We start from the raw sequence: 14982 nt of genomic DNA, 5'->3' as shown, positions 1-14982 counted from the left end.
TGAGGAGAGAGGGGGAGAAGAGAGCGTGGGGAAGTCGATATGCTAGGTTTAGCTTTATTTTTCCGGTCCTCCTGTCCTTTCATCTTTACTCTCCCTCATTTCTAACAAGTAGAAGCTAAGTTTCTGGATATTTTTGCTTTGGTTTCTCTTGCAGTCTTAGGTAGGCACGTCTGAGCGCGAGAGAGCGGAGTCCCCGGGGCCTTTCCGCCTAGAACTTGGGAACAGATACTTCGGGTTGTGGGCAAGGGTAACAGAAGGCTTTAGGCCGATAAGGTGTTTGAAGTATTGTGCCATGACGTACAGTCAGATACAGTCCCCATTAAGGTGCGATAGGAAAAACTGCCCTTCCGTCGGCTATTTTTTTATCGAAGTCTTATCGATGCTTAATTTAGTAAATATTTGCAGGCCTCATCTTGGGGCTAAGGTTTCTTAAACGGTAATCTGAGCCCCAGTTGTCCCCTAGGATATATCACCAAACAAGAACCCCACACTGGTTACTGCTGCAGTGGAAAGATCTTCCCGGGGGAAGAGAAGGAGCAGCATTTATTTTTAAAATTTAGAGGTTTAGGACAAAATTGTCACAAAAGTGGAAGAAAACTTTGGCATCTTTTGATGTAAGGAACCATGGATCAAAGATTTACGAATCGCAGTGATTGCAAATAACTGGGTTTGCCTATAGGTTAGTTATAGTTCTCAATCGTTAGGATACCCCTTGTTTGCGGAAATTAGTGTCCCAAGAGGTTGGGTGATTTGCTCAAGGTCAGAAGATTTTTTTCTTGACCCATTAGACCATTGCTTTCCAGATGATGTTCCTGGTCCACCTGCACCAGAGTTAGCCCTATGCTTGCTAAAATGCAGATTCCTAGGCCTCATTGCGAGACTAGAATCAGTTTCTGGATGTGGAAGTTCTAGAATCTACTTTTCTAGCAAGTACTCTTAGATGGCTCCTAACGCACATTAAAGTTTGTGAACCATTGCCCTAGGGCTTCGTAAAGGGACCTCTTGCTTTATGTTTTGTCTTCCGTTAACAAAAATAAAACATTAAGTGCTGTTTTACCCATGTCGCATTTTAAAAAACGTCTGCTCTTACCACAGTGAATAAAAAGAGCTTAGATGGGAGGGAGGAGGAGGAGCTAGTTTAGCACCTACAGATTATTTCGTTTAATATTCTTTTAAGCCCTAGTAGGTAAATAAGGTCTCATTTTACAGATAAGGCAAGTTGGAATAAGTTAAATAACTTATCAAATGTGTGATCTTGGGCGAGTGGCAAAGTAGATTTTGAACCTAGATCAATCTGCTTGATTCTAAAATCTAGACATGCTGCTCCCATTATGCTTAATGAATTTAAGATTATAGACTATCAATTGCAAGCAAAGGATTAACAGATAATTGCTATGATGAATGATGATACATGGGTTGCCATCCTCCAGAAGCTTTACTTAACTCTTTTTTAATCAAAATTATCTAATATTGACAAAACCTTAAGCACTGAAGTTTTTCCTAAACCATATTTTCATCTACTCTATTGTGTTTAGGAATTAGAAATTCTAGCAAAGGTTCCTTTTGGTAAAAAATTATAACTTTTTTATTACTTAACAAAAGGTTGAAATAATGTACCTTCTCTTTGTATGTCATATTATTTTTGAAAATAAATCTTGTTTACAAGCAGAATTTAATTTCAATATTGGTGGATTTCTTTAGTTTCCAAGGTAAGATAAGTTTTTTTTTTTCCCTACTTCTCATGTTTTTAAATAGATTTACTATTATTTAGGCCAAATCAAGCTATGTTCTCTGAACCCTACTTGAAATGTGCTGTCTCGTTTAAGTTATACCACATCTCCAATCTGGAAATTGTCCTTGTTCTGTGGGTTTGCTTACTTTTTTTAATATTTGGGTACCCAGAAGCTAGGCTTTGAATATAACATTTATATAACATAGACTGTAAAGTGCTGTGTCACATTACACACAAATGGAAAACATATTATTCCATTATATAAGTACTTTTTAAAAATTATTTTAATTTTACCATTTTTTGTTTCTGTCAAATTCTGTTTTTTTAATTTGGTAAACTTGGATGTTTGTTAGACACTGTATTGAGATACATGAGCTCATTACATTCCACTTGAATAATTGGGGAAAGCATAATTGTGGGATGTAAGTAAAGGGACTGGTGAGAGTTGAGGATTACAGATAAGGTAATTTTAGTATTACTTAGAATATTAGAGATAAGTAATTAGAGATAAATAATATTAAAATTATTCACCTAAAAAATACTAGTCTTTCTGTCTCTACAACAAAGAAGACTTATGAACTGATCTGTTGTCATCATGATTTGTGGCAACTGACATTTTACATTAAAGGAATGAAGAATGCATCCCTTGCTTATACCAATATGTTTTTTAAAAAAATTCTTTCTGTTTAGGATTGGCAACCTCCATTTGCATGTGAAGTAAAAAGCTTTCGTTTCACTCCCAGAGTCCAGCGCCTGAATGAGCTTGAGGTGAGTGTTCACCATTTCTGCTTCCTGATTCATTACGTCAGGGATCCAGATAGAGAACTTTGAGAAGCTTATGTACCAGGACTCAGAGTTAATGTTAATTGGGATTGAATGGAAGGAAGTTTCTGATTTTTAAAAAAAAATTGTTTAAAGTAGTTATTACAGTTTTTCCACTTAACTAGGATTTTGAGAAACTGTGTCTAGCCATGTTTGTCGTAATGGAAATATCCAGTGCTTAGCTTTAGAGACCTGGAATTCTCAAGTTCTACTTTCTTCAGTGCTTATTATTCTACTAAAATTGTTTATGTTGGAAGATTCTGTCTGCTGTCTCCTGTGGTCTTTGGAAAATAGTTTTTAAAATTCTATCAAAAAACCTAGTTGTCAAAGTTTTTTTTTTTTTTAGCTTTAACACAACTTTTCCAGGACTGTTAATCTGATGTATTAAGATTTCCCATTAAATATTACTAATTGCTCTTAATTTTTCTAAATTGAAGTTTGTTTAAATATTGTTCTTCCTATTTGCCAGATTTTCAGAAGATTGTTCAGTGCAGTAGAAAACAGTTTCAGAGTACAAAAGAGAAATCGTAGATAGCTGAGGGGTTTTTCGGTTTTTTTTGATGCTCTTAACACATTTATTTTCTGAGATTTTGTTACATATTTTTTTCTTTTAGTCTGTTGTCATTAGATACTTGATGAAGGATGTTAATATCAGTGAGGTAGAGAGCTGGTGTACTTGAAGTATGCATATTATCTACAGATGAAATGACAGACTTAGGATGCTTAGAAACAGAATAATCCAATTTACTAAATTTTCTGGATAGCCTAAACTTAAGCCAACTTTTACAAAAAAAATTGCTTTGGTTGATAATAAGAGAAGTTTTCACATATATAAGAGTAACATTTGCCTTAATGAATAAAGTTTATTAGAAGTGTTTTGCCTCTGTATTATTGGCTTATTTTACAGGGTTGGACTGAGCAATAATGAGAAAGTCTTTAAATTTTTTTAGAGAAATGAGTACCTTTTTTAGCTAAAACTCATTTATTTTCAACCATAACTTAGTTCCTATTTCTTATTTCTATATTTTAATAATCTTAGGCAATGACTAGAGTGAGACTAGACTTCTTGGATCAACTAGCAAAATTTTGGGAACTTCAGGGATCTACTTTGAAGATCCCTGTGGTGGAGAGAAAAATCCTGGATCTGTATGCTTTGAGCAAGGTGAGGCTTGTACTTGGTTTAGAAATTGGAGTAAAGACTAGTGTATTTATGAAAGTAGGAATTTCAGATAAACTTGATGGAAAACATTGCTTCCTTTGTAGGATTTGTTTGACAATGAAATGCAAGCATGAATAAATGGAAATGACAGATCTCAAAGTTATCTTTACAATGTATTTTATAATTTGTTATGAGATTAATATTTAATGACTCTGTGATACACAATATGCAAAAGAAATGACACAATTTATCGTGTGTTGAGTGTATGATATCCTATGTTGAGCTTGTCATCCTTTTTTCTACTTCTTAATTGAAAATGTGTTACATTAAAGAGATTGGTGTTACTGAGGATTCTCATGTGTGGTACATATCAGTTGTATTCATATCTGTAAGTAGTGTTAATGGTTAACTGAGGCCAGCATTATCCAGTAGAATGAATAATGGCCCGAAAACTTAAGAGTGAAGAGTTTAGGGGCCGGCTCCGTGGCTTAGCGGTTAAGTGCATGCGCTCCGCTGCTGGCGGCCCGGGTTCGGATCCCGGGTGCGCACCGACGCATTGCTTCTCCGGCCATGCTGAGGCCGCGTCCCACATACAGCAACTAGAAGGATGTGCAACTATAACATACAACTATCTACTGGGGCTTTGGGGGGAAAAAATAAATAAATACATAAAAAAAAAAATTAAAAAAAAAAAAAAAAAAGAGTGAAGAGTTTGGACTACTTTTTGCCTAAACTTACATTACTTGCACATTCCGTAATGTGAAAAAAACTAACTGATCTGCAACACGGTTTATAGTAATTACCTTGAAAACATGTTTTGTTAATACAATAATAAAAATCTATGATTGCTCTGACTTATGAGTGAAGACAGCTTTGGTTATGTGAGGAATTTTGCAGAACAACTTAATTTTGTGGGCTTTAATGTCCTATGATTGATACACTATTTTGAAATAGAAATTTATTCTCATTTAAATTGTGGAGTTAATTTTGGAAGATTTCACTTTCAAGGGAAAAAAGTGGGAATAATCATATTTAAATTATTTTTTATGATACATTTAAAAATTAATGTCAGGGGCCGGCCCTGTGGCTTAGCGGTTAAGTGTGCGCGCTCCACTGCTGGCGGCCCGGGTTCGGATCCCGGGCGCGCACCGACACACCACTTCTCGGGCCATGCTGAGGCTGCGATCCACATACAGCAACTGGAAGGATGTGCAGCTATGACACACAACTATCTACTGGGGCTTTGGGGGGAAAAATAAATAAAATTAAAAAAAAAAAATTAATGTCAGATCAGGATTCTCTAAAAATTTTATTCTATACTAAAAATTCCAAGAAGTGTAGTCTTAGGATAAAATACAGCTCTAGGCTTGTTTATCAGTCAGGTAATGATGTCAGTAATTAAGCACTGTGCTGAGAATTATCTAGTGCAGTTGTATGAAAACCTGTGATACCAAAGGGCAAGTTATAGTGCATTTGAGGGGTGAGTTTGTCTTGTTGGGAACCATTAGGATAAAAAATTTGTTTCAAAAATACTCTTTTTTGGCATTTTTATTCAGTGAAAACTTATCCACTAACTTTTACTATGTGATGCTGTTTAAGTTTTTGAATACGTTTGGTTTGATTTATGTAGCTTAAATAAAATATAAGAATATTTTCAAAAATTATTTAATTGTTAATAACAGTAGTTGTGGTAATCTTCAGCCAAAACTCATTCCACATACGTCCATTTTATTTTTATAAATACCCTAGGGAATTTGCTAAAATAAATATTTTATATAAGCAAATAATCTATTAAGTTGAAACTGTTCTTGTATCAGTAATTTTCCAATTACAAGGTAAATATTAGGTTTACTCCGATGGTAAATTACATTGCATTCTTGGTTTTACAGAGTTGTAGGATTTCAAAATTAGGAAACGGCTTTAGAGGTAACCTAATTTGAATACCTGGTTCACACTTCTGTGTAAAATTTGTCGTCTGGGCTATTTAACTCCGTTTTGAGAAACCCAATTCCTTTTTGTGCAAAGGGGGAATACTACTAATGAAGTATATCTTGTTTAGATACTTAGAGTATGTATTACAAATGTGTTGTGATTAAAGTTTAAGTTTGAGGCCGGCCCGGTAGCGGAGCGGTTAAGTGCGCGCACTCCGCTTTGGCGACCGGAGGGTTCGCAGGTTCGGGTCTCGGGCGCGCACCGATGCACCACTTGTCAAGCCGAGCTGTGGCAGCGTCCCATATAAAATAGAGGAAGATGGGCATGGATGTTAGCCCAGGGCCAGTCTTCCTCAGCAAAAAGAGGAGGATTGGCATGGATGTTACCTCAGGGTTGATCTTCCTTACAAAAATAAATAAATAAATAAAAATAAAGTTTGTTTGATTGCCTTGGGGTTATTGGAGTCTTCAAGTGCCCATGATCATCTCTTTCCCCTAACCTTTGAGAATGCTTATAAAACTGAGATTTAAAGCTAAAAGGCAGGGCCGGCCCCATGGCTTAGCGGTTAAGTGCTCGCGCTCCGCTGCTGGCGGCCCGGGTTCGGATCCCGGGCGTGCACCGACGCACCGCTTCTCCGGCCATGCTGGGGCCGCGTCCCACATGCAGCAACTAGAAGGATGTGCAGCTGTGACATACAACTATCTACTAGGGCTTTGGGGGAAAAAATAAATAAATAAAAAAAAAATTAAAAAAAAAAAAAGCTAAAAGGCAGGCACATTTTGATTTGTAGTTATTTTGTTTCTTAAATGTCATAGTGAGATTGCTGCTTCTCACCACAGAAACTTTTTTTCTTTACATTGAGGTGTAACTTAGAGTGCAATGCTCAAATCTTAAATGTAACAGTTGGAGAAATCTTTGTGTATACACTCATGTAACCACCACCCAGATCAAGATATAGAATGTTTACAGTACTCTAGTGGGCTCTTCCATCTCCCTCCCAGTCAGTACTTCTCCCCAAAGGTAACTACTATTCTGATCTCTATAATTGGGTGAATATTTCGTTAGCATGACATTTTACTTTCTAGCAAGAGGCTCAGGCTGAAAACTGTGGAAAATATTGAGAGTTACTTTTTAGGTTGTTAGGTATGCCCTTTATTTTTTAAAAAAAAGATTATTTTTGGCTGACAGCTGATGAGCATCTCTTGGGTTTGTGTTATAGACATGATTTTGAAATACTTTTGTTCCCGATACTTTTTAATGGGAAGCAAATTTTCAGTCTTCTGAGTCATTAAACTGTCACTGTGATGGTTTCCTGTTTTGATTAAATCACTTTGTCTTTCTCCCTGGTTGTTGTCGTCATTTTTTTTTTGGTGAGGAAGATTAGCCCTGAGCTAACATCTGTTGCCAGTCCTCCTCTTTTTGCTGAGGGAGATTGGTGTTGAGCTAACATCTGTGCCTATCTTCCTCTCTTTTATGTGGGATGCCTGCCACAGCATGGCTTGATAAGCAGTGCATAGGTCCGCGCCCAGTATCTGAACCCAAGAACCCTGGGCTGCTGAAGCGGAGCACTCGAAGTTAACCACTATGCCACAGGGCTGGTCCCCCTGGGTATTTTTGTTTGTTTGTTTGTGAGGAGATCAGCCCTGTGCTAACATCTGCCAATCCCCCCCCCCCCTTTTTTTTTTTGCTGAGGAAGACTGGCCCTAGGCTAACATCCGTGCCCATCTTCCTCCACTTTATATGGGATGCCGCCACAGCGTGGCTTGCCAAGCAGTGCGTTGGTGTGTGCCTGGGATCCGAACCGGCGAACCCTGGGCTGCTGCAGTGGAGTGCGTGCACTTAACTGCTTGCGCCACTGGGCCGGCCCCCCCACCCGGGTATTTTTTGATACAAAAAAGTATTAGTTAGAATGTCTGTAATTTAATGGAGTTTTACGCTAACCATTACTGTTTATAATCAGTGCAGCAAGGAGCATTCATTCTAGTCCTTTAAAAAAATTTTTTTTTGTCAAAGTAATACACTTTTTTAAAGTAGGGCTTAAAGTGAAAACCAACATTCTCCCTTCTCCACCTCTCCCCTCCCATTCCCACTCTTCAGAGCTAATCATTTTGAATTCTTTTACCTGTTTCTGATTTTTATCTCCATATTTCCAAATAATATGCTCATTATGCTATTTCTTCATATTTCAGTTTTAAATGTTGTATGCTGATTTTTTACTGTTGGAGATGGGGAATGGGTATAAGAAATCTAAATCCTTACGTATTTCAGGTGGCCCATCTCTTTCTAATGTAGTTCGATCAATTTTTTTAAAATTAATTAATTTATTTTTATGAGGAAGATCAGCCCTGAGCTAACATCCATGCTAATCCTCCTCTTTTTGCTGAGGAAGACCGGCTCTGAGCTAACGTCTATTGCCAATCCTCCTCCTTTTTTTTTTTCTCCCCAAAGCCCCAGTAGATAGTCGTATGTCATAGTTGCACATCCTTCTAGTTGCTGTATGTGGGACACGGCCTCAGCATGGCTGGAGAAGTGGTGTGTCGGTGCACGCCCGGGATCCGAACCCGGGCTGCCAGTAGTGGAGGGCACGCACTTAACTGCTAAGCCACGGGGCTGGCCCTCAATTTTTTATTTATTTATTTATTTATTTATTTTTGTGAGGAAGATCGGCCCTGAGCTAACATCCGTTGCCAATCCTCCTCTTTTTGCTGAGGAAGACCGGCCCTGGGCTAACATCTATGCCCATCTTCCTCCACTTTATGTGGGACGCTGCCACAGCATGGCTTGACAAGTGGTGTGTCAGTGCACGCCCGGCATCGGAACTGGCGAACCCCGTGCTGCCGCAGTGGAGCACGAGCACTTAACTGCTTGCTCCACTGGGCTGGCCCCCCTCAATTTTTTATTAATCAAAAATTATTACTGTTACTGTGTAAATACAAATATTATTTGTACCTGAGCCTTGTAGTGTGCTATGATTATATTTCCTTGTACCAATTTTTGTTTTCCTTGGAGTTAATAATCCCCTCCCTTTTTTTTATTTTGTAAGTTTTCTTTGTAACTGTCAAAAATTTATTTTCAGATTTTCCAGCAGACGTGTAAGTCTCTCAGTTACACTTTTACCCATCAGATAATCTATCTGTTTCATTTTCTTCTTGCAGCCATTCCTCTGGAGTTCTCTTTCCTGCTCCTGTCCAGACTGGTTGCTTTCTGAGGTCAGCTGTTAGCCTGGAACTTCCTTTCACTATTATCATTCTGGGAATTCCCTTTGCCTCTCTTTTTGTTTCAAGTCTTCCTATTACTTGGTTTATTCCTATTTTGGTAAAACATTTCTTCTCCTAGTTTCAGGAGCAAGAAGGTAAATGGGATATAAATTTTTTGCTGATATAAAAATGTTCTACTCTTTAACTGTATTGGTAGTTTGGTGGGGTTTAGAAGTCTAAATTGTAAATCATTTTACTTCAGTATTTTTAAAGCTTTACTCCATAATCTTCTAGCTTCCAGTGTTGCTGTTGATGCTATATTAATTCTTCTTCCTTTTTATGTGACTTTTTTTTTTCTAGAAGACATAGGATCTAATCTTTATTTCAAGTGCTTTGAGATTTCACAGTGATATGTATTGGTGTGTGTTTATTTTCATTCAGTATTTTTACTGCACTTGATAATCTTTCTAATCTGAACTCACATCTTTGAGGTCTTGTAACTTTTCTTGTGTAGGCATACCTTGTTTTATTGTGCTTCGCAGATATTGCATTTTTTACAAGACCTTCCACCAGCAAGAAGGATTATGACTCACTTAAGGCTCAGATGATGGTTAGCATTTTTTAGCAATAAAGTATTTTTAGATTAGGGTATATACATTTTTTTTTTTAGACATAACGCTATTGCACGCTTAATAGACTACAGTATAGTGTAAACATAACTTTTATATACCCTGGGAAACCAAAACATTTGTGTGACTCGCTTTATTGCGATATTAGCTTTTTGCAGTATTAGCTTTATTGAAGTGGTCTGGAACTGAACCTGCAATATCTCTGAGTTATGCCTTTATTAATTCCTTGAAATTTCCTCCACTTATCTTTTCTCTCTTTTTGAACTCTTAGTAGTTGGATGTTAGACTAATAGCCAGATGTTAGACTCTTAGGCTGATTAGACTATTAGAATGATCCTCTAGTTTACTTATCTGTTTCTTTCTTAGGTTAGAGTCTCTTCTTTTCACTCTCCTTAGAGTAAATCTGCAGTCTACCAGAGTTAGAGAGGGATAGTTTCCTGGCTCTGCTGACTGAAGGAGGTTTAATTGCTTTTATACAGGTTTTCAGCCAATCCTGTTCTCTGTTCATTGCCATCCCTAATTTTAAAGGGATTAAAAAAAAAATTTTAATGTTTACTGCTGCTTCCATTCCTTAAGCCTTTCCAGGTTCTATGTTGCAGAAGTTTCCTTTTGGCTTTCTTCTGTTGCAGGTGCTTGTTTTTTTGTTTGTTTGCTAGATTATCACTTGGATATCTCCTGTCTCTTGGTTTATTTGTCCTGTTGGGAGTATCTATTTTTGTTACTTTTCTGTCCCTTTAGTGGAGTTTTGAGAGTGACCTTTTTTTTTTTTTTAATAATTTTATTTATTTATTTATTTTTCCCCCCAAAGCCCCATTAGATAGTTGTATGTCATAGCTGCACATCCTTCTAGTTGCTGTGTGTGGGACGTGGCCTCAGCATGACTGGAGAAGTGGTGCGTCAGTGAGCACCCAGGATCCGAACCCCGGGCCGCCAGCAGCGTAGCACGTGCACCCAACCGCTAAGCCACGGGGCCGGCCCCGAGAGTGACCTTTTAAGTAGAAGACCACTACTACTTTATGTGTTAAAATTGTCTCTCGCTAGCCAGACTTAGTTTTTCATTGGATTGAAATTTTGGCCTTGATTGATCTTACTCTTTGGTCAAGTTTTGATTAAGGGCTTGTCTTCATTTTGTTCGATTTAAGTACATCCCAGGTATCTTTTTGTAGGGCATGGTTCATAAGTGATATTTTTCTAGTGACAATGGTGTCATATATTGCATGGCAAATGTTTGGATTAAATGGTTTATATTTTGAAATTATGCATGATAATCCTTGAATCTGTCAGATGAAGAAAAACAAGTGTAAGGTTTGTGTGTTTTTATAGTATTAGGTCCAGTTAGATTGTTAAGAGTATTGTACACATGAAACCAAAGTCATGGTTTTGATTTCTTTGTGAGATAGTTTTGTCTTATTTATTTGCCATACCCTTACTATGCTGGCTGTCACTTTCACAGTGGCATGCCAGCAGTCATCAGAACTGGGTGGGAAGGTGTGACTGGATCTGTGCAGATACATTAATAATAATGAAAATTTAGCTTAAAGTGCTTTGAATACAAAGCAGATTATTATTGGGGCCGGCCTGGTGGCGTAGCGGTTAAGTGCGCGTGCTCCGCTGCGGCGGCCCAGGGTTTGGATCCTGGGCACGCGCTGATGGACCACTTGTCAAGCCATGCTGTGGCGGCATCCCATATAAAGTAGAGGAATATGGGCATGGATGTTAGCCCAGGGCCAATCTTCCTCAGCAAAAAAAAAGAGGGGGATTGGCAACCGATGTGAGCTCAGGGCTGATCTTCCTCACACACACACACACAAAAGCAGATTATTATGTAATAGTCATAATTGTGGATAATAAAGATTACTGAGAGGGCTTCTATTTCCTTTCTGACTTCCTTATCTACTATCCCTGATTGCTTCAGCCACATTGGCTTCCTTATTATTCCTCAAACACTCTAGGCATGCTTCTAATTTAGGGCCTTTGCTCTGGCTATTCCCTGTACAGCTGCTTGGGTAACTGCTTCACGTCCTTCATGTCTACTCAGATTTCACCTTTATAAGGAGGCTTTTTGTGACTGTTTAATACTTTGGTTTACCCTCATTCTGCTACTTGTGAGGCCTTTTAACTGCTCTTTTTAATTTCTTCCACAGGATTTATTCAAAATTTACATATTATGTTTATTATCTGTCTTCTCCCACTGGAATGAGGCTCCATGAGGGCAAGGATCTTGGTTTTATTCACAGATGTATCTCAAGCACCTAGAACAGTAGCGGCCAGTATAGAAGCACTGGAAAGATGAATGAAGGGTGTTCTAATTCATCCATTTGCTTCCAGACAGCCATCTATCTAAACCACTCACTCTCATTGTATCTTCTATACTACAAAATTTGAAAAGTAAAGTTTTTTTTCTTTGTAATTTTTCCCTGGTTAGTTCTTATTAACAGAGGGAGCTTCTCTGAGGGTGTGATAAGAGAAACTGAAGAATTAGAGATATGTTTAACTCTTGTGCCCATGAGCTTGTGTGTTTCTACCAAGTTTTCAGATATTTCACTAGAGGGAAATTTTCCTTTGGCTATAGGTTCATCTTTGTCTATAAGAGCATCCTAGAGCACAAGAGTTGAAAACATTTCCTTCACTTATATATAGCACATACCACTGGCCCCCCCCCCCCGCCCACTTGCCCACACATGTAGACATTTATAGTACAGCTAACACTGATATTGTGCTTACTTTGTCCTGGTGCCTTTCATGTTTTATTTCATTTGTCTTCACAGCAGCCTCATAATGAGGTGTAGGTACTGTTATTATTACTATTTTAATAATGGTGAGGAATCTGAGATGCAAATTATGTAACTTACTCAAGGTCATACAGCTCTTAAGTAGCAGAGCTGGGATTTGAGCTCTGCTACTCTGGCTCCAGAATCCATGCTCTTAGCCTTTATAAAGAATATTGTGGTAAAATATACATAATGTAAAATTTACTATTTTTTTAATAATTTTATTTATTTATTTTTCCCCCCAAAGCCCCAGTAGATAGTTGCATGTCATAGCTGCACATCCTTCCAGTTGCTGTACGCGGGACGCGGCCCCAGCATGGCCGGAGAAGCGGTGCGTCAGTGTGCGCCTGGGATCTGAACCCCGGGCCGCCAGCAGCGGAGCACACGCACTTAACCGCCAAGCCATGGGGCCGGCCCAAAAATTTACTATTTTTAAGGGTACAGTTTAATGGCATTAAGTACATTCAACATGTTGTACAACCATCACTGCTGTCCATTTCCAGAACTTCCACTCTCTCTCTAACCCCTGGTAACACTTCTATTGTACTTTCTTTCTCTACGAATTTGCTTATTCTAGGTATCTCATATAAGTGGAATCATACAATGTTTATCCTTTTATGTTTGGCTTATTTCACTTAGTGTAATGTTTTCAAGGTTAATCCATGTTGCGACATGTATCAGATTTTCATTCCCTTTTTTTTTTTGTGAGGAAGATCAGCCCTGAGCTAATATCCAATGCCAATCCTCCTTTTTTTGCTGAGGAAGATTGGCCCTGGGCTAACATCCGTGCCTGCCTTCCTCTACTTTATATGAGACACCGCCACAGCATGGCTTGACAAGCGGTGTGTCAGTGTGCACCCTGGATCCGAACCAGCAAAACCTGGGCCGCTGAAGCAGAGCAAACACACTTAATTGCTGCGCCACTGGGCTGGCCCCAGATTTTCATTCCTTTTTAAGGCTGAATAATATTCTGTTGTATGTGTATACCACAGTTTGTTTATCCATTCACCTCTTGATGGACGTTTGGGTTGTTTTCACCTTTTGGCTATTGTGAATAATGCTGCTGTAACAACTGGTATGCAAGTATCCCTGCTCTCAGTTCTTTTGGGTAGATACCTAGGGGTAGGATTGCTGGATCATATGGTAATGTTTAATTTTTCTCTGAACTTTTTTACAAATTTTATTTATTTTATTTTTTTCCCCCAAAGCCCCAGTAGATAGTTGTATGTCATAGCTGCACATCCTTCTAGTTGCTGTATGTGGGACGCGGCCTCAGCATGGCCGGAGAAGCGGTGCGTCGGTGCACGCCCAGGATCCGAACCCCGGGCCGCCAGCAGTGGAGCGAGCGCACTTAACCGCTAAGCCACGGGGCCGGCCCGTCTCTTAACTTTTTTGATATAGTAAAATACAGTAGTATATACTCAAAGAGGAAAATTTTCTTGAGTTCAAATAACTATGTCACAGTCCTTTATGCTATTGTCAGTGAAACTGAAAACTGCCTATGTTATACAATGTGAGAGATGTATAGTATTAGCTTCTGGAAAATAGGGGCCCTTATACATGTATATTCCCTACAGTGCCTGGTTTGTTGTAGGCGTTCAGCCAGATTGGCCTCTTTTTCTCATTGCTTCCTACTTTAATATATTCTGTGCTACATTCTAGTAAATCTACTGTAATCTGATCTTTCCTCGTCATTCCTTCATAATATTCCATATAAAACTTTTCTCCTTTTGAAAAATTATAGCCTCTTTTTCAAAATACCCTGTGAATCCATTGTTTGCTTGATGTTTTTGTTAAATTTTGTAGGTTATTTGGTACATTTTCTAATTTCAAGATTTATGTTTATTTTGTACTACATACCTTATATTTATTCTTATGTCTATTTTTGGTCTGTTTTTAACTCTTTTTTTACATTTTGAGTTCCTTGTGGATATTGAGTACATATATGTGTTTAGTTTTCTCCAGGTGCATACTGTACAAAGTGTAAATCCATTAAATGTTTTTGAATGCCTGGTTCATTGAAGGTAGATGTAAAAGCATTAATTAAATAATAGAATTGAAAACTTCCAAAAATCATCGTCTCTATTCCACACTTTATTTATTTATTTTTTGTTTGTTTGTTTAGTTTTCCCTCAAAGCCTCAGTAGATAGTTGTAGGTCATAGCTGTACATCCTTCTAGTTGCTGTATGTGGGACGCGGCCTCAGCATGGCCGGAGAAGCGGTGCGTCGGTGCGCGCCCGGGATCCCAACCTGGGCCGCCAGTAGTGGAGCACACGCACTCAACCGCTAAGCCACGGGGCCGGCCCAATTCCATACTTTAAATATTGACAAGTTTCAGTTTTGTCAGATATTTGTTGAAAGGAATTTTGAAATCTAGGCCCAGAATAATATTTATATTTAACAGACAAGGTGTAGAGTCAGAATACATCAGTCTACCTTCTTTCCCTAAATAATTTTTACTTTTTTTTTTCAGATTGTTGCCAGCAAAGGAGGTTTTGAAATGGTCACCAAAGAGAAGAAATGGTCTAAAGTGGGCAGCCGCTTGGGATATCTGCCAGGAAAAGGAACTGGGTCTCTTTTGAAGTCACACTATGAAAGAATTCTCTACCCATATGAGCTTTTCCAGTCTGGTGTCAGCCTTATGGTGAGCTGCATCATTTGTCTTAGGAGTGGATAAATCCAGTCTGCCAAGTATAAACTTTAGCCTTTGTTCACCATAGCAAGTTAGCAGTTGGCTAT

At 38.4% G+C, this 14982-nt stretch overlaps 1 protein-coding gene across 2 annotated transcripts in view; it reads left to right on the top strand.

Moving 5' to 3' along the window:
• The window catches only part of KDM5A (lysine demethylase 5A), a 90530-nt gene that overhangs the window by 424 nt on the left and 75124 nt on the right, over positions 1–14982 (top strand). For both annotated transcript variants that reach the window (XM_058559067.1, XM_058559069.1), the window contains exons 2-4: positions 2423–2500; positions 3594–3716; positions 14717–14887. In XM_058559067.1, the coding sequence (XP_058415050.1) occupies positions 2423–2500; positions 3594–3716; positions 14717–14887 (372 nt within the window). The remainder of the gene's footprint in view (positions 1–2422; positions 2501–3593; positions 3717–14716; positions 14888–14982) is intronic.

The sequence above is a fragment of the Diceros bicornis genome, chromosome 17 (assembly GCF_020826845.1).
Source record: "Diceros bicornis minor isolate mBicDic1 chromosome 17, mDicBic1.mat.cur, whole genome shotgun sequence".
NCBI lineage: Eukaryota > Metazoa > Chordata > Mammalia > Perissodactyla > Rhinocerotidae > Diceros > Diceros bicornis.
Note: the sequence above shows the minus strand (reverse complement) of the source record. Positions and strands in the feature narration are given on the sequence as shown.